At 45.0% G+C, this 17,887-nt stretch overlaps 1 protein-coding gene across 3 annotated transcripts in view; it reads left to right on the forward strand.

Moving 5' to 3' along the window:
- Positions 1 to 17,887, forward strand: part of SRCIN1 (SRC kinase signaling inhibitor 1) — a 758,648-nt gene that overhangs the window by 552,134 nt on the left and 188,627 nt on the right. For all 3 annotated transcript variants that reach the window (XM_069237488.1, XM_069237489.1, XM_069237490.1), the window contains 2 exons: positions 4,927 to 5,102; positions 15,122 to 15,252. In XM_069237488.1, coding sequence (XP_069093589.1) covers positions 4,927 to 5,102; positions 15,122 to 15,252 — 307 coding nt within the window. The remainder of the gene's footprint in view (positions 1 to 4,926; positions 5,103 to 15,121; positions 15,253 to 17,887) is intronic.

Here is a 17,887-nt window from a genome sequence, read left to right on the forward strand (position 1 = left end):
AGACACTCAATCCAGTCTGGCCCGCCCTACTCAATCGGTCAATCAATCAGGGAGATGTGTTATACAATATGCATCAATACTGCTTACTACACTGATTCAAGCATGCAAATCTATGAAAGTTCCAATACTGGAGTAAGAAAATTAGTTACTTACCTGTAACTTTAGTGCTCCAGTATTGGAATCTTTCATAGATTGACATGTGACCCTCCCTGGAGAAGCTCACCTTCACCTCTCTTTTATATCCTATATGCACTTGTGCTTAAAAAATCTGAGGAACTGGAGCTTCTCTCAGGAAGGTTCTAGAGGGTGGTGTTGCCCGATTGGTTTGGTCCTTTTTTCTTAAAATGACTCTGTTAGAGTGCTAAACTGAGCGGTCTAAGGGCCTTTAGGTTTAAACCTATGTTAATACTACTTAATTAAAGGTACTGTGGGCTCCCATCTCGACAACGGGGAATGATTCAAGCATGTGAATCTATGAAAGATTCCAATGCTGAGAACTAAAGTTACAGTTGAGTAACTCATGTTCTAACCACCATTGATCATACATTCAGGTTTGCCTGAAACAATTAACCAAGTGTTGACAGATGCTGTGCTGCAGTTTACAGATCAACACAAACAAGCCAGCATCATCAATGCCCTCACAGAATATAAATAACTTTGATATCCAAACTGACCAAGTTGTCACAAGTACACATATCAAACCAGTATTCTGTGAAAATAATTCTACCTACTTGCAAACCTTCAGTCCTTACAAAAGTGGACCTTGGTAGTACCCGGTTTACTCCGAAACAGTTCGCCAAAGTTAAAACCTTATCAGCACAAATAATATACAGATAATCAGACTATCAGAAGCCTGATTTTGCAGTAGCTTTTGCACTGTCTGAAATGAATTGATGATTTAAAACTTCAAAATGCTGTAGAGGAACAAAGAAGCCCAAAAAGGAGCGGAGTAGCCTACATTCATGACTTAGCTGTCCTGTACAAATATACCAATACATTATACACTTTCTGTGAATGCCTTATGGCTTAGTGCAAAATCAGTTCAAACGTTAGTAATTGCAGTTATCTATCACCCACCAGTATACACTGGCATTTTTTTCTAGATTAATTTCACAAATGTGCTTTATCACTGCAATCTTCAGCTCAAAAACGTCTGATAAAGGAAGATTCTACCTTGTGCTTGTGGGTAGACATCCCCAATGCTAAACATGTTCCATATTGGAAAGTGTTCTAGCACAGAGTTTCATTCAAGTTGTGAATGTCCCAGTTCATACAGCAGGGCATACATTAGATAAGCATACTTTAGATGTAGTGTTCTTCCATAGTGATGAAGTAGCCTAATTGATGGCACAATTTTCAAGTTGGTCTGACCATTCCTTTTTTATCATTTCATTTCACAGACTTGATATATCTGGTTTGCCTTCGAAGCAAATTCAACACACACCCTGCTGGTTACACATGGAAGATTTTTTACAAAACTTAAAAAGTGGTTTGAAAGAACCCATCATCTGTGCCAGATCAGGAACCAAACTAGAAACACTGCAACATTACTAACTCTCTCAGCATGCAGGCCCATCTCAAATCACTAAAACAAAAATCAGGGATTAAATGATCCGACAAATGGCATGACAGCAAATCGACTGACTTAAAAAGAAATTGTTGACAACTTGAGAGCAGGTATACATGATATTTCTATAGTGCGAACCTAGCCAAAAAGCAGCTTCAATGTACAGGGTCAACGATGACTATAAAGCCAATGAGTGAAAGGAGAGGTAGCTGGTTTATGGTGGTTAATGCATTATGATGTAGTGTTCTTAAAGAGGATGTTAAACATTAACTACTATGTGTAATATAAGTTGTGAGATACCAGAGAAAATGTATACCACAAAGCCATAAATAGATCTTATTTAATGAACACAGGGATGAGGAAGCAAACAAATTTAGAGCGATCTTGAGCTTTTTCCAAGATTTCATAAACTTAAAGCCATGAATAACATCATGTGTGCTACTACACAACACTGTAATAGCATAATATCATTCTCTGAATCGGAAATCACAAAAATTCTAAAGAAAATAGACATCTCCTTTTTCCTCCTATATACTCATCTAATCTACAGATGTCACATATGGTGCTCAAGCCTTTGAAAGAGGAGAAGCTGTTGAGACCAGCACTTAAGAGTAAAGTTTCAAGATTGCCACCTGAACCATGCACTGCAGCCTGTATGAAACAATTCATTACAGCTCTCAACCCAGACCTCAGATGTGATTAAGGAATCAACCCTAGAAGGTTCTGTCCTAAATTCACCCGTGCACACTATTATCATATCCCAGTTAGTCATCCATGGCAGACCCCACCAATTTGGAACAATTAATGGCCAATCTCTAAATTGCCTTTTCTAGCAAAATCCAGGAAAGTTACAAATAAAGTAAAAACACTGTGCGGAACAAATCCATCTTCTGCATTGTCACCATTCAGGGTGTAGACCCTCAAAAGGCATCAAAGCTACATTGGCCAACATGAGAGAGCTGTATCCCATTTCAAAGGATGAATTGTTTCTGATATTATATCTCTCAGCCGCATATAATGCAATTAGTTATTAGTATTGAATTTGCAGCATAATTATAGAGGGATCATTATGAAAACTATAGCTTGCATTTGAATCTTCCTCCTCAAACCTTGTCAACAAGGACACATTAGAGCCAAGAGATCATCAGTATAGAAAGTGTGAGTATCGCGTGACTGTACAGTCTCTCCATTGCTGTTCAACTTATACACATGACCCTTCACCTAGTACAATATGGAGAACACTTTCATATGTGTATTGATGATGCATATTTGATTGGAGAAGTCCTAGCAACGTTCCTTTGAACATGGGTGCAAGAAAAGTTCCTTTGTTTGAAATGAAGAAAGACCGAAAACGTTTTATCCCGCTGAACAGACAAATCCATTCCGTTCAAATAGCCACAGTCTGTGAAACCCTTCACCTATAACCACAAAGGCAAATACCTGTATTTTCTGTTTGAAGTCAACTTGTCTTTTTTGTCACAAATTAACACTATGGTGAAGAGCATCTTTGCTCAAAAAAGAGCTTCTCCTTACGCCATGTGGCATGTGAAACTCATAAGGTCTTTTCTAATGGAACAGCTTTGCTATTGTAAAATGGTGTATTCTGGACATACACATACCTGACCAAAAGATGGAACAATTACAGAATTAGGTAGCCAGAATGTGGCTGATCCTCTGAAAGTGTGTCTACATTAAATCAGCACTGAAAGCATTTAATTGAGTGCAAAATCAGGGTTAAGTTGTCTGTACTTTTCGTAACTCTTATTGGGTGAAAAACCAAGGGTACAGCAAAATCACTCCCCACATTTCACCACAAACCAGAATCTGCGATCAACTAGATAACCCAGATTATCTGACAGTCATTTTAGACTACCACTACAGAGCTAGATCTGTTGGATTGCAAGCCCAAAGCTGTGAAATGTCATCTATGGACCATTCCTTGAAAGCAAAACCCAACTATCTGTGGTTCAACAAATAAAATAAAAAAAACTAAGTTATCTAACTGCCATTTGAGTAGACCTCTGATGTGGCACTGCGTAGTGCGAAATGTCAGTTAGGGTCATGATCCCAGATGACTGTATTCCCACTGCACTGTAATCATATCCTCAATCCGTAGAGCACATAGCTATGTAAAAGCCCCCAAATAAAAAACACACATAATGGAAGATTCTGTGATGAGTGCAACTCCACTCCCTCTAAAAAGGCATTGAAGTCCAAACTTACAGAAGAGGTGTGCTAGAGAAAGCAGCTTCAATTGTGGACCTACGTTTATCATCTAAAAAAACAATTTTCAATGTGTCAAAAAAGCAGGACAACCTTTCTAACACTACCTGTGGACCGTTCAGGAAAGGCACCCAATTACCTTTTTAAAATGACTATTAATGGCTGTCCCATTATTGGGAAAAACAAGACAAATAGTAATTGACTGTCCTGTCGATGATACCTCCTCTAGTCACATCTTGATATACTTTGCCATTGTAAATGAGAACCCACATCAACATCGTCCTTGATGATCCAGCCACCACCTCCACTGTCAGTGACTATGCACTCGTCAGTGTTTGCACCATAGACCTCATCAAAGCCTATCTTGTCGATGCATGTAATGTTGATGCCAGTGTCCTATATCTCTCATCAAAGGGCCTACAGTCAGCAGAAGAGACGTGATTACTTATTGTCTTGAAGCTCAGAGTGATTTGCTAATATCTCCAAACATTTCTTGCATAGATCTAGAACTTCGGTGGTGGTGACCAGAACACACACTCCATCACCTCCAGGTTTTATGTCAACAAGCAAGATGAATGAGACCTCTCCTTCTGTTGGAAAAGACCCAATGTCTCTAAAACTCCAGCAGTGGACAGCATCATTCTGAAGTCCGCTCATGTACAGGGTGCTGAAAAAGACTGGGCGGATACGAGGAAACTATAAGTGGAAATTGCATCTAGTTTACCTGCACAAGGTTTTTAGTTTATGGGGCAGCCCAATGGTGATGTTTGCCACCAAAGACAACAAATTATGTCAGTTTTAACCCAGCAGGCATTGGAAACCTGGCTGGAGGGGTAATGCGTGGGTATGAACTGGTTTGGCTAATTCTTATAGGCTTTTGCTTAGTTTCCACTCATCTTGAAGGTAATCCGCAATATCACAAAGGAAGCATGCAAAACATTCGCATTTCTCCAGTGTGTATGGTTTACTGTTATTTGATCACCCGGGGCACCCAGTTGATGATAGGCAATGCTTATTCAGTCACGTGGATCTCTGAAAGCTACTAGCACTTGAAAACTGTAGTTGCAAGGAAGTATTTTGTTTATCATCTTCCTGCTTTGCGACTTTTGTGTTAATAATTGTTTTCTTTTCTTTAGTTGCAGAACCAAGAGACTGTAAAAACGATGCTGAAGAGAACAGAAACTGAGATAAGTGTCAGAGTTACAGACACAATGCGCAAACAGGAGGACCCTCTTCAGCGTCAGCGAGCTCTAGTGGAAGAGGAGCGGCTCAAATATTTGAACGAAGAAGAACTCATCACACAGCAGCTCAGGTGAGAGCACACCTATTGTATTATAGTACCTCTGTTCTGAAATTTACTAAGCCTGACCACTGAGGGCTGACTTACCTGATATACGTTGTAAGGCACTGACTCGCTCTGAGTTCTGAGCTGAATGTTGTATTCCTGAGACTCACAGCCAGTGTCATGAATTCATTTCACTAGAGGGTGATTTTTACAAGACAACAATTTAATGTCCTAGTAGGCTACGAAGCTTAGGTTCAGAACCTGTAATGGCTTCCACAGTAGCCTATCCTCCAACCCTCAAAGCCAAAAAGGCGATTAATATGACTCCTTCCCCTCTCCTTTGGCATTGGTAAAGCAATAGTTGGATAGTTAGGGCAGAGAACAGGTGGTTGCTAGGAACTACTGGAGTACCCCGAGGCTTTCATTTGCTTCTTTATTAACTGGTTCTATTTAGGTGGCCTGGTCTATGAACCAAAAAGTAGGAAGCAACAGCTCATTTTGTCAAGTAGCATGTAAGTGAATTATTGATCAGAAAGCTGGCACAGTATGGATGGACTGTGCATGGCTAGCCGTTACTCCATAAATTTGATGGAAAAACAGAAGACATGTTTTTTCTGCTTGCATAGCTTAATAACCTAGGACTGAAGGGGCTTGTTGGTGTAAGGTTTGCTACTCATACTAACTGCTAAGACAGTTTAGCAGAAAAATTTCAATAGTGCTAAAACAGGGTAAATCCGTGTACAGCACTGTTTGTGTGTGTTCAGGGAGTAGGGCAAGTAATATTTGAAAGAGAGCAAGGATGGTCCAAAATTTTCCCTATGTTACTAGAATGTTATTATCATTTTTCATTTGTATTATGTGAGTTGTAATCATTTTATACACAATTTTATTACTTACAAATAGTTTCAAATCTGTTTCCTCCACTATCGTAGGTTTGGCAAATTTAAATTAGACAAGAAAATTTGTGAAAATTATTGCAATTTTGCATTAACGTTTTCACATCATTTTTGGCTGCAGAATATTGGTTTACACAGTGTTGAGTGTTTGCTCAAGAGTGTAACTCTGTCCCGCGATATTTTTACTCAACCCCCTACTATTTCATTTCATGTACTTTTCCTTAGATTTCATGAAACAAATTGTGATTTCGCCCACACCCTTCTAAATTTTTGTTCTCCTACAACAAAGGCTCCTATAAAACACATTTGTCCGATTCTGTACCACTGTAGAAAAATAGTACAAATGTATTTGCCTTTTTTCAATACTCTTGACAAAATTCAGAACAAGGAACTGTGGCAGTTCATTCATATAACCCAGCATCAAACCTCTCAGTTCTGTACTTGACATTCTATGCCTTCACTTGTAGATTGACCTGAGGGGATGAGAGCCAGGGAGTGCGTGGAGACTCTAATCTGGCTTCTAAACTGGTCATGAGGGATCTTAAAGTGTTAGCGACCCTGTTCATCTAGTCTGTTACATTGACATCCTGTGTGTGTGTGGCTAAAGATAAAAGGGACTTCTGTGTATCTGTCCTAAATCAATCATTCAATCAATCAAATACTCGTAGAGAGTGGCTAATCATCCCTTGGGTCTCAAGACACTGTGTGGGCGTGCTGATCATTCGAAGAGCCAGGTCTTGAGATCCTTTCTGAACTTCATCAGCGAGGGGAGCTGTCTGAGGTTGAGTGGGAGCGTATTCCAGGTCTGAGCTGTGAGGTAAGTGAAGAAACTGCCTCCAGCTGTGCTCTTCCTGATTCTGAGGATAGCAGTGAGGGTGAGTTGGAAGGATCGGAGTTAACTTGTGGGGGGGGGGGGGGTGTAGAAAGTCAAGACGGTGGTTGAGGTAGGCAGGTCTGATGTTGTACAGTGCCTTATGTTGTACAGTGCCTTGTAGGTGTGTATCAGTAGTTTGAAGGTGATGCGTTTGTTGACAAGGAGCCAGTGGAGATCTTTGAGGTGGGTGGAGATGTGGCTGTGGCAGGAGATGTCCAGGTTGAGTCTCTCTGCTGTGTTCTGGATTCTCTGTAGTCTTGCTTGCAGTTTATTTGTGATGCCGGCATAGAGTGTGTTGCATTAGTCCAGCTTGCTGCTGACAAGTGCGTGGGTGACCATCCTTGTTTCGGTGGGGATCCACTTGAAGATCTTCCGGAGGAGACAGAGTGCTGAAGCATGACGATGAGACGGCATTGATTTAATGTGTCATGAATAGTGTTGAGTCTAGGATGATGCCCAGGTTACGTGCATGGTCGGTGTGGGCGTTAACTAGGGTGGGTGTCCCCCAGGAGTTGTCCCAGACAGAGGGGGTGGAGCCCAGTAAGTTTCTTGCTGACGTGAGTTTGAGGCAGCTGGCTTTCATCCAGGCAACGACCGCTCTCACTCAGTTGTGAAAATTGCCCTTGGCTGTTGATGGGACATTGGTCAGGGAGAGGATCAGTTGAGTATAGTCGTCGTAGGAGACAATGTTAAAAAAAAAAAGAAAAAAACGGTAAACTTCGCACTTGTATAGCGCACTACTCACCCGTTAGGGTCTCAAGGTGCTGTACGCATACCGCTGTGGAACCCCTCCTGGCTTTTCCCTGTGAGGGGCCCACTCCTGGACAGCCCCAGGGTGAAGTCAGGCATCCAAGCGCTGTGAGGGCCGTTTTGGAGATTAAGCAAGCTATTGCCCGGAGTTACAGAGTGGGACCCATTAATTAGATTAGGCACTGAGGCGAGAATTATCTGGTCCAGGGGAATTGAGCCCAAGACCCGCTGAGGTGGGAATTGAACCCTGGTCCACCCTGGTTCAGGGCCAGATCTCTGCATCAGGGTCTGCCGCTCTAACCATTGTGCCACACTTCTCCTTAAGACCATGCTGTCTGACGCTTTTAGCAAGTGGAGCCATGTAGATGTTGAAGAGGGGTTGGACTTAGGGAGGAGCCTTGGGGTACACCGCAGCAGGTTACTTTTGGTGCTGAGGTGAATGGTAGAAGTCTGACACTCTGGGTGCTTCCAGTGAGGAATGTTTGGATCCATTCCAGTGCCTTGCCGCGGATACGGGTGTCGTGGAGTCTGGTGCACAGGGTTGAAAGGGAGACTGTGTTGAAAGTGGCAGAGGGGTCGAGGAGGATGGGGCGGCTGTGTCTCTGTGGTCAAGTATGGTGCGGATGTCACTGATGGCTGCAAGGAGGGCCATTTCGGTGCTGTGGGTGGTCCTGAATCCGGTCTGAGAAGGGTCTAGGATGCGTTTTGCCTCGAGAGACTTTGTTAGTTGCATGTTGATGCCCTTTTCTGTTACCTTGGTTGGGAAGGGGAGCAGAGAGATAGGTTTGCAATTCTTCAACTCCCTTGGGTCGGCGGAGGGATTCTTTAGGAGCAGGTTGGTCTCTGCGTGCTTCTAGTCTGATGGGAAGGTGGTGGTTTCGATGGAGCTGTTGATAGTCCGGCATAGCTCTGGGAAGATGGTGGCACTGGCCAGGTTGAAGATGTGATGTGAGCACACGTCCGAGGGTGCCCATGAATGGATGGGGCTCATAAGTTTCCAGGTGTCTTCTGTGGGAATAGGGGTCCTATGGCTGAGTCTGCTGCAATGTGGGGTCTGAGGTGGTGCTGGTGGGCGGTGGTAGCAGGCATTGGTTTGTGAATCCTTCATATATGTCCTGGATTTTTGGGTGGAAATAGGTGGTGAGGTTGTCTTGGAAGGGGGATATGTCTGAGGTGTCTGTTCCTGGGTTCGTGAATTCCTTGATTATCCTTCTTGGAGGCTCTGATGATATGCAGTGACTTTGTCTTTGTAGGCTTTGTGGTCTTCAGTTGTTTTGCTGTTTCTCCATTTTCGTTCCAGTCGTCTGCAGGTGCATTTGGAGTCTTGGAGTTCTGTCTTGAACCAGCTGGGTTTCTTACAGTGCTGGTTTCCGGCAGGTTTTCTGAAGGAGGCTATGGTGTTGGTGCATTCTGTGATCCAGCATGAAGGTTGCGTGCTGGGTCATTAGCATTTGTGGCATCCAGTGGGGGGAAGGGGCTGAGTGCGTTGGCGATCTGGGCTTTGATGACCTTGCTTCAGTTTCTGCCAGGGAAAGGGGGCATGGTGGCTTATGGTGGTCTGCGTGAAAGTGAAATGGACGCATCAGTGGTCGGTCCAGTGGTGTTCGGAGGAGTGAGAGAGGGCGATGTTGTTTCCTGCTGAGAATGCGGGGTCGAGGGTGTGACCTGCTAAGTGGGTGGAGAGGTTGGCTAGTTGCTTGAGAATGATAGTGGTGAGGTTGTCCCAGAGGGATGTAATGTTTGCATTGTTGTGGTTTTCGAGGTGAAAGTTGAGCTCACTGAGGAAGATGTAGTGGGTGGAGGCTAGGATGTGAGGGGGGGAAGGGCGACAAGGTCGGCGATAGCTTTGCTGAACTGAGGCCAGGGTCTGGGAGGTCTGTCGCCGAAAGAGCAGCAGAGGGAGGTGTTTGGGTCGGTCTGAATTTGGAAGTGTAGGTGTTCGGGGTGGTTGGCTGGCTCTGCGCCATGAGGGTGGTCAGACAGAGGGTGTTTCTGTATACTATGGCGATGCCTTTTCCTGGTCAATTGACTGTCTTTGTGGACGATTTTGTAACCGTCAGGAATAGAGGAGGGGAATTCCGGGGCTGAGGTGGAGGTAATCCAGGTCTCTATGAGGAAGGCAACGTCGGGGGCAATCGAGTCGAGGAGATCCCATACTTCTACTGCATGTTTGACTAGGGAGTGGGTGCTGAGGAGTATGCAACAGAGGTGACCATCTGGGTTCGGAGCAAGATGTGGCATATGGAGGTAGGTGAGGGAGCAGTTGCGGCAGGAGAATGGTCCTTGAGTATTCTTCGGATTGACTTGGTGGCAGTCTGCAGATTTCCAGGGTTGAGGGTATGCAGGGTGTTGTCATCGTACTGATGGTGGTGTGGTAACCAGGGTCCGTGGCACTGGGCACGAACCAGGCACTGATGGGTGCAGAGGGGCTTGCCTTTGGCCCACAGCGGCGCAGCTGCACATCAGCCACCGTTAAGAAGGGCAGGGAGGTGGGAGGGGTTGGTCTGCTGGGAGGCGAGAGGGAGGGAAAACATGTTGCAGGGAACGGGGTGGGGCCTCAAGGGCAGCAGCATCAAGAATGGAGCGCGGGGACAGTGCTGAACAGTACAACCAACACAAAAGCGCAGAGAGAGAAAAAAAAGAGTACAAATAGACTAAAAGGACAGAGACGCACAAGGCAGCAGAGAGATACAGATGGCCATTAGGCCACCAGGGAGGCGCTGGCGGGTGGAGGTGGGCCTCAAACTGAGAATCAGGCAGGCTCTCACTCAGATCAGCAGCAACAGGTGGAGCTGCGCAGAGGGGAGTGACCAGACGCTGGACCAGAAGATCAGTGGTCGCCCTCTCACTTCATAGCGGCACCATTAAGAAGGAGTGAGGTGGGAGGTTCCCGTCAGCCGGAGGGCAGGAAAGCGGGTCACAGGGAAGGGGGGGCTCGCCGCAGGGACAGCACGTGATCAGCACTGAACAGTACAAACAGCACAAAAGCGCAAAGAGAGGAAAAAGAGTAAAAATTGACAAAAAGGTCAGGAAAAACAGAGAGGCACAAAGCAGCAGAGACCGACAGATACAGATGACCAATAGGCCACCAGGGATGAGGCTCAGGCGGGTGCCTGCGTGTGGAGGTGAGCCGCGAACTGAGAGTCAGGCAGGCTTTCCCTCAGATCAGCAGCAGCAGGTGGAGCTGCGCAGAGGGGAGCGAGCAGACGCTGACCAAAAGGTCCCCACACACTACTTCACCCCTCATGATCCTTAACAGAATTACTTTTGCACGTGAGCCACCAGTGTTAAAGCCGGCCCTGGCAATAAGGTATGATTTAAAAGCTCCTACTAATGAGTTTCTTGTGCATCCAGCTTTCAGGCAGCAAATACAATGTGTAGGAAGTTGGCTCTGTATATACTATCTCAAAGTGAGAGATAGTGTGCACAGAGTCCAAGGGTTCCCCTTAGAAGTAAGATAGTGGCAAAGTTAGATAATTCTAATGCTCTATTTTGTGTTTGTGTGGGCGAGCAGTAGGCTGATCAGAGGGTAGTGTTAAGCATTTGTTTTACACACACAGGCAATAAATGAGGAACACACACTCAAAGACTTACTCCAGGCCAATAGGTTTTTACATAGAAACATATATTTTCTTAATTTATTTTAGAACCACAAGATTCAAGATTTGAAGTAAATATATAAAATGCAAGGTACTCCTCACAGGTAAGTAAGGAACTTTGAATTAGAGCAGTAACATACACAGTTTTAGTTAAAATGGCAACAATCTATTTTAAAAGTGGACACAGTGCAAAAATCAACAGTTCCTGGGGGAAGTAAGTAATGGTTAGTTTTCTCAGGTAAGTAAGGCACTTTCAAGTTCCTAGGCATAGGCAGTCCACCGTTGGGGGTTCAAGGCAACCCCAAAGTTACTGCACCAGCAACTACAGGTGCAGAGGTCAAAGGAGGACGCAAAACACATAGGCGCCTATGAAGAACAGGGGTGCTGCGGTTCCAGTCTGCCAACAGGTAAGTACCTGCGTCTTCAGAGGGCGGACCAGGGGGGTTTTGTAGAGCACTGGGGGGGACACAAGTAGGCACACAAAACACACCCACAGGGGCGGCCGGGTGCAGTGTGCAAAGCAGGCATTGGGTTTCTAATAGAAATCAATGGAGGGACCCGGGGGTCACTCTAACGGTGCAGGCAGGGCACAGGGGGGCTTCTCGGGCCAGCCACCAACTGGGCTAGGCAGAGGGTCGCCTGATGATCACTCCTGCACTGAAGTTCGGTTCCTTCTGGTCCTGGGGGCTGCGGGTGCAGTGCTTGGTCCATGGGTTGGGTTCCTTGTTACAGGCAGTCGCGGTCAGGGGGAGCTTCTGGATTCTCCCTGCATGCGTCTCTGTGGGTGCCTGGGGGCTCGTCTCAGGTTACTCACGAGTTCGCAGTCGCCTGGGAGTCCTCCCTGTAGTGTTGGTTCTCTGGAGCTCGAGCAGGGGGTGTCGGGTGCAGAGGGTGAAGTCTCACGCTTCCGGTGGGAAAAGTGAAGTCTTTAAAAGTTGCAAAGTTGTTGCTGTTTTTGAACAGTGCCGCTGCCCACGGGAGTTTCTTGGTCCTTCTGGTTCAGGGCAGTCCTCTGAGGCTTCAGAGGTCACTGGTCCCTGTTGGATGTGTCGCTGTGCAGGTTCTTTGAGTCTGGGGACAGGTCGGTAGTGCTGGGGCCAAAGCAGTTGTCGTCTCCGTCGTCTCTGCAGGGCTTTCAGGTCAGCAGTCCTCCTTCTTTGTGTAGGTTGCAGGAATCTGATTTCCTGGGTTCTGGGTCGCCCCTAAATACTAGATTTAGGGGTGTGTTTATGTCAGGAGGGCAGTAGCCAATGGCTACTGTCCTGGAGGGTGGCTACGACCTCTTTGTGCCTCCTCCCTGAGGGGAAGGGGCCACATCCCTAATCCTATTGGGGGAATCCTCCAATCTCAAGATGGAGGATTTCTAAAGGCAGGGGTCACCTCAGCTTAGGGCACCTTAGGGGCAGTCCTGACTGGTGGGTGACTACTCCTTGTTTTTCTAATTATCTCCTCCAGCCTTGCCGCAAAAAGTGGGGGCAGTGGCCGGAGGGACGGGCATCTCCACTAGCTGGGATGCTCTGGGGTGCTGTAACAAAAGGCATGAGCCTTTGAGGCTCACCGCCAGGTGTTACAGTTCCTGCAGGGGGAGGTGAGGTGCATCTCTACCCAGTGCAGGCTTTGTTTCTGTCCTCAGAGAGCACAAAGGCTCTAACCCCAGGGAGGCAGAAACTCGTCTCAGTGGCAGGCTGCCACAGACCAGTCAGTCCTGCACTGAAGGATTGGGTAAAATACAGGGGGCATCTTCTAAGATGTGTGCATTTTGTAATAAATCCAACACTGGCATCAGTGTGGGTTTATTATTCTGAGAAGTTTGATACCAAACTTCCCAGTATTCAGTGTAGCCATTATGGAGCTGTGGAGTACGTTTTTGACAGACTCCCAGACCATATACTTAATATGGCCACACTGTACTTACAATGTCTAATAATGGACTTAGACACTGTAGGGGCATATTACTCATGCAGCTATGCCCTCACCTGTGGTATAGTGTACCCTGCCTTAGGGCTAGAGGGGTGACTTACCTGTGCCACAGGCAGTATTTTGTGTGCATGGCATCCTGAAGGGGATGCCATGTCGACTTTGCCTTTTTTTTCCCACCAACACACACAATCTGCAATGGCAGTGTGCCTGTGTTAGGTGAGGGATCCCTTAGGGTGGCACAACACATGCTGCAGCCCTTAGGGACCTTCCCTGGTCACAGGGCCCTTAGTACCCCTAGTACCTTTTACAAGGGAACTTATCTGTGTGCCAGAGGTGTGCCAATTGTGGAAACAATGGTACATTTTTGGTGAAAGAACACTGGTGCTGGGGCCTGGTTGGCAAGGCCCAGCAAACTTCAGTCAAGCCAGCATCAATATCAGGCAAAAAGTGGGGGTAACTGCAACAGGGAACCATTTTCCTACACAGTCTCATGGTAATTCTTGTGATTAATGTTTCTGCTAGAAAGAGAGATCGGAGTTTTATCTAATGGCAGTTTTGACTCACCATAAAGTTGGTCAGAGGTTTAATATGTCTGTTGCAGAGAACAGAGCTGTATTTTATGTGAATAGCTGAGTGGATTGATAAAGCCAGCCTTTGCCAGTGCTTTCAAACAAATGAAATGTTTTTGAGGGAGGAGCTATGGAGAGATGAGGGGCACTTTTGCTAGGTGGTAGTGAGGGAATCCAAGGAGTAGGTCATATGGGGGAGTTGCCAAAAAGGATTGTTGCATCAGGCGCCACCAACGATAAAACCGCCCTGCATATATCCCTTTCCTACTGTATAGACATGTGTCACTGGTTCCACTTGTCATATTTAGGCTTCTCTTAAAGGTTGGAGTCTTAGGTACCCTCCAATCCAGTTAAGAGAACATCTTTAGAAACAGGTCCCTGGAGGGTCCAGAATCTAGGTACTGTCCAAAGATATCCATGCCTATGACTGATTTAATGAATGTATATGACGAGTATCATGCACTTGGTACTCTGTGACTGGAAGACGTTACAGGCCATGAGTACAATAAAGAACACTCTTCCTACCCTCAAAGCTACAACAGTCTCAGTTCCTCTGCTAGCCAGTTATTATGACAAGGGAAGACGTCCTATTCTGGTTCTTTAAAAATGGTGCATGTCTCTGATCACTTTGGTTTACTAAGGTCGTGGTGTGACATTTAACGACACAGGAAATTAATAATAGATGGTGTACTTTACTGTGGCATGCTGATGGCAAGGAGAGTTCAAGTTCCTAAGCTGAAAGTAACTTCTTATATCTTATCGTGTAAGAGTATCTTGCTCTTCCTTCCCCTTGTGATGGAAAAGGAAGGGAAGTGGCCAATGTGATATTTGTTGCACATGAGATGCAGTCTGTAATGACTTTCCTGGCTTGATTGGTGATAATGATGGCTGTAGTGTTGATTTGGTGTCTAGATATTCATGTGATGTCCATAGGGAGAATGATGTTGAAGTTAACTGTGACAACAATGACATGGCAAATGTTGGCATCAGAAACACTGGCCATCCCATTGATCAGCATGGGGATACTAAGTAGTAGTGCCGATAGCAATATAAATAATGAATGTGATGGTGGCATTATGAATTCGGTAGTTTGAAAGGTGTCCTAGAAACTCGCCATTCCTATAGCAGGAAGGTGTTATAGTTTGGTTTTGTGATTTCTTTTTTTGTGATTTTTTTATTTTAGTTTGTTTAGCTGAAAACCAATTAAGGAACTAAAACACAAATTGGCGATTAATATTCATTGCTAACTGAAGATTAATACTCACTGGTTTGCCCCTAGATTGACATACGTTTGGAGTCTCGGAATATGTATTACTACCTGGTGAATAGAATCTGTGTTGCTTAGATTTCTGTAATCTCTTTTTAACAATACACTGCGCATGTACATGGGGTCATTGTGATACGCTGTGACACTAAATGTTTTTCTTGGGTCTCCAAGTGATTTAGAGAAATCTGTGGAGAAGATTAAGAAAGACGTGGGTCACAGTCATCAGCTAATCTCGATACAAGAGTTGGAAGAAAAGACCCTGGTGCTCCAGCAGCTGGGTGAGACCCTGACAGAGTTGAAAGGTAAGAGGGGTTTGGGGAATTTGATAAAAGGGGTTTATTTGTGTTGTCTTCAGTGTTCTCATATTCCATTTTCTGGGGACGGAGGACCACAAACTGTTTTCCTCTTGCAAGGGAGAAATGTCAACCCTCAGAGAAGCAGTCTGTCCAATTTCCCAGCTTTTTATTTCCATAATTAGCTTGTCCATAGCCACCCATATCTTTGTAAATGCTTATTAACCGTAGGCCTGAACAAAAAATCTAAGTGCTAGACTCCATGCTTTATTGCCTGAGGCCTAAACACAAGTCTATTGTAGTGCCCAAGGTTAGGTGCACCTCTGCAAACCTGTAAGCACAGATTTGTTTGTTTGCACAGAAGTGATGTCGTTTTGACTCCATTAACTACTTTGGAGTACGAGTCTATTATGGCCCACATGTCCTGTTGAAGGGGAATTTGGGTAAGACAGTTAATGCAATACACCGCTCCCTCCCTTTCTGGAACAAGCTGACCCCCTTCAACAAAATTGCCTTTGCTGTGATGTTGGTCCTACCACATCTTTTATATTTTTTACAACCTTTCCGCTGATTATTTGTCATACCTTCTTTGCGGACCTAGTAGTGTATTGATGACCCTGATCTGGGGTGAGAGCAGGCAATGGGTTGCTGTACGTGAATTATTTGCCCCACTGGAAGAGGGAGACTTGGGAACCCTTGACTATGAGCAATATTATGCAGCTGCACAATTACAGTGCCCAATGCGGTGGTTTGCTGGATCACCGGCCCTTGAATGCATCGATGTACAGGACGAGTTAGAGGGTTGGCCATTAATAGAGAGGCTCCTGGACAAAACCTCCCACCCTCCCCCCAGTGCAACGTATAGTATGCTTCTGAGGACAGCATTGTCCATATGGAGAGCACTTGCAAATGCAAGGTGGTGTGGTATGCCCTATGCCCTCTGTCTGTCAATTTGGCCCATACTGGAATGTGTAGGCCCGAGGACGGTGTACCGGATTCGGGAATGGGAGGAAGCAGTTGTCGAGCTTTGGTGTGAAATGGTGTCTGAGGATGGGTTCTGTACCTTCGACACTTTGGCACAGGATCATGTATTGGGCCCAGAACAGTTTTTGTTATATTCAGCATTATGTGGCAGGATGCAGCAGACTTGGGATTCTGATCAGGAGCAACTTCCTGTAAGGCTTCCTTTGAAAACAGCCTTAACAGGTGGGAACACGGTGCATGCTCTCACACAGTTGTATGCTAGGCTGAGGTTGGTGGTCACAGGAACTTAGGAGGGATTTTACAGACAAACAGTGGACCCGGTGTTTACAAGCAGTCAAACTAGTGACACGAAATGTACGGTTCCACCTTGTACAGCTTTATTATTTACAGCATGCATATCTTACCCCTAGCATTTGCCTAAGATTTAAAACCCACAATGCTGACTTCTTTTACATGGTATGATATTGCTCGGTGATATGCCCTTTTTAAGACCAGGATGGACTGTGGTGACAGAGGTAACAGGAAGCTTTCTCCCTCTTGAGCCGCTTCAGTGCCTACTTGATACTGGGCATATTTACTAAAAAGAATAAAGGCTTTTTGCGGTACCAGAATCTAGCTAATCTTACTCAAACATTATATAACTATGGCTTGGGAGTCACCCACAGCACCTCCGATCTCGTGATGGAAGTCGGATTTGCAAAGATGGCCATCAGTGAAGCTCATGATCCATAAACGACTACATACGAGAGGCGACAGACTTGACCCTCTCAGAAACTGGGACGTATATTTTGAAAAGCCAGAGGCGGGTTTACTTTACCAACCCTTCTTAAATGCATACCATGTTTTTCCTCTAACAGTTGTGCATTTGTGTCACAATCCCCAAACCATTAAAACAAATGCCCACCCTAAATGGTAGACCAGGTGTCCTGAGGAAGGGCGTTAACCCGAAGTTTCCATTCCAGGGATGCACCACAATAAGTTCCATTGGATCCCTCTCACTATGAGTTATTTCACCCTAGTGACATAGCAAAGTCGTGAAATATGTTACAGTAGTAAGTACACACGTAAGGGGGAGAGGGGAGGAGGCTGGATTGTTAGTTGGATCGTTTTGGTCAAACTTTATAATGTTTCCTTTGGTGTTTCTCTCTCTTTATTGCTGATTCCAAATGCATTTTTCCTATGATGCAGACACTGGCTGATCTTCATAGCATGAATAGATGCATGAACAGGGAAGCATTTATTAGTGTAACTGTATCACACATATTTGTTATCAGACTCCCACCAGATTGCCAAATTGGAGCTTGCCAAAGAGGAGAGGGTACGGGGTGTCTGGGTTGTTACCCTTGCATATAAATATCATGGGACTGTAGGCCCACAGTTAATTGTGTCCAACACGATTCCTTTCCTGCGATAAGCTGATTACCTATTTATAGACAACTGTGATCAATAAGTGAATTGTACTTTGTTTTTTAAAAACGCAATAAAGATGTTTAGAAACAAAAAAAAAGCACAGATTTTTTTGGGAGGCATTTTATTAATTACATAAGATACGGACACAGCAAAAGTGACATCCAAACTATCTGTCCCTTCCGAAAAGGAGTAGTGAAAAATAGATGAAATGTGGAAGTGTTATCAAAATATCTTTTGGTGGATAATTCTA

The sequence above is a fragment of the Pleurodeles waltl genome, chromosome 6 (assembly GCF_031143425.1).
Source record: "Pleurodeles waltl isolate 20211129_DDA chromosome 6, aPleWal1.hap1.20221129, whole genome shotgun sequence".
Lineage (NCBI taxonomy): Eukaryota > Metazoa > Chordata > Amphibia > Caudata > Salamandridae > Pleurodeles > Pleurodeles waltl.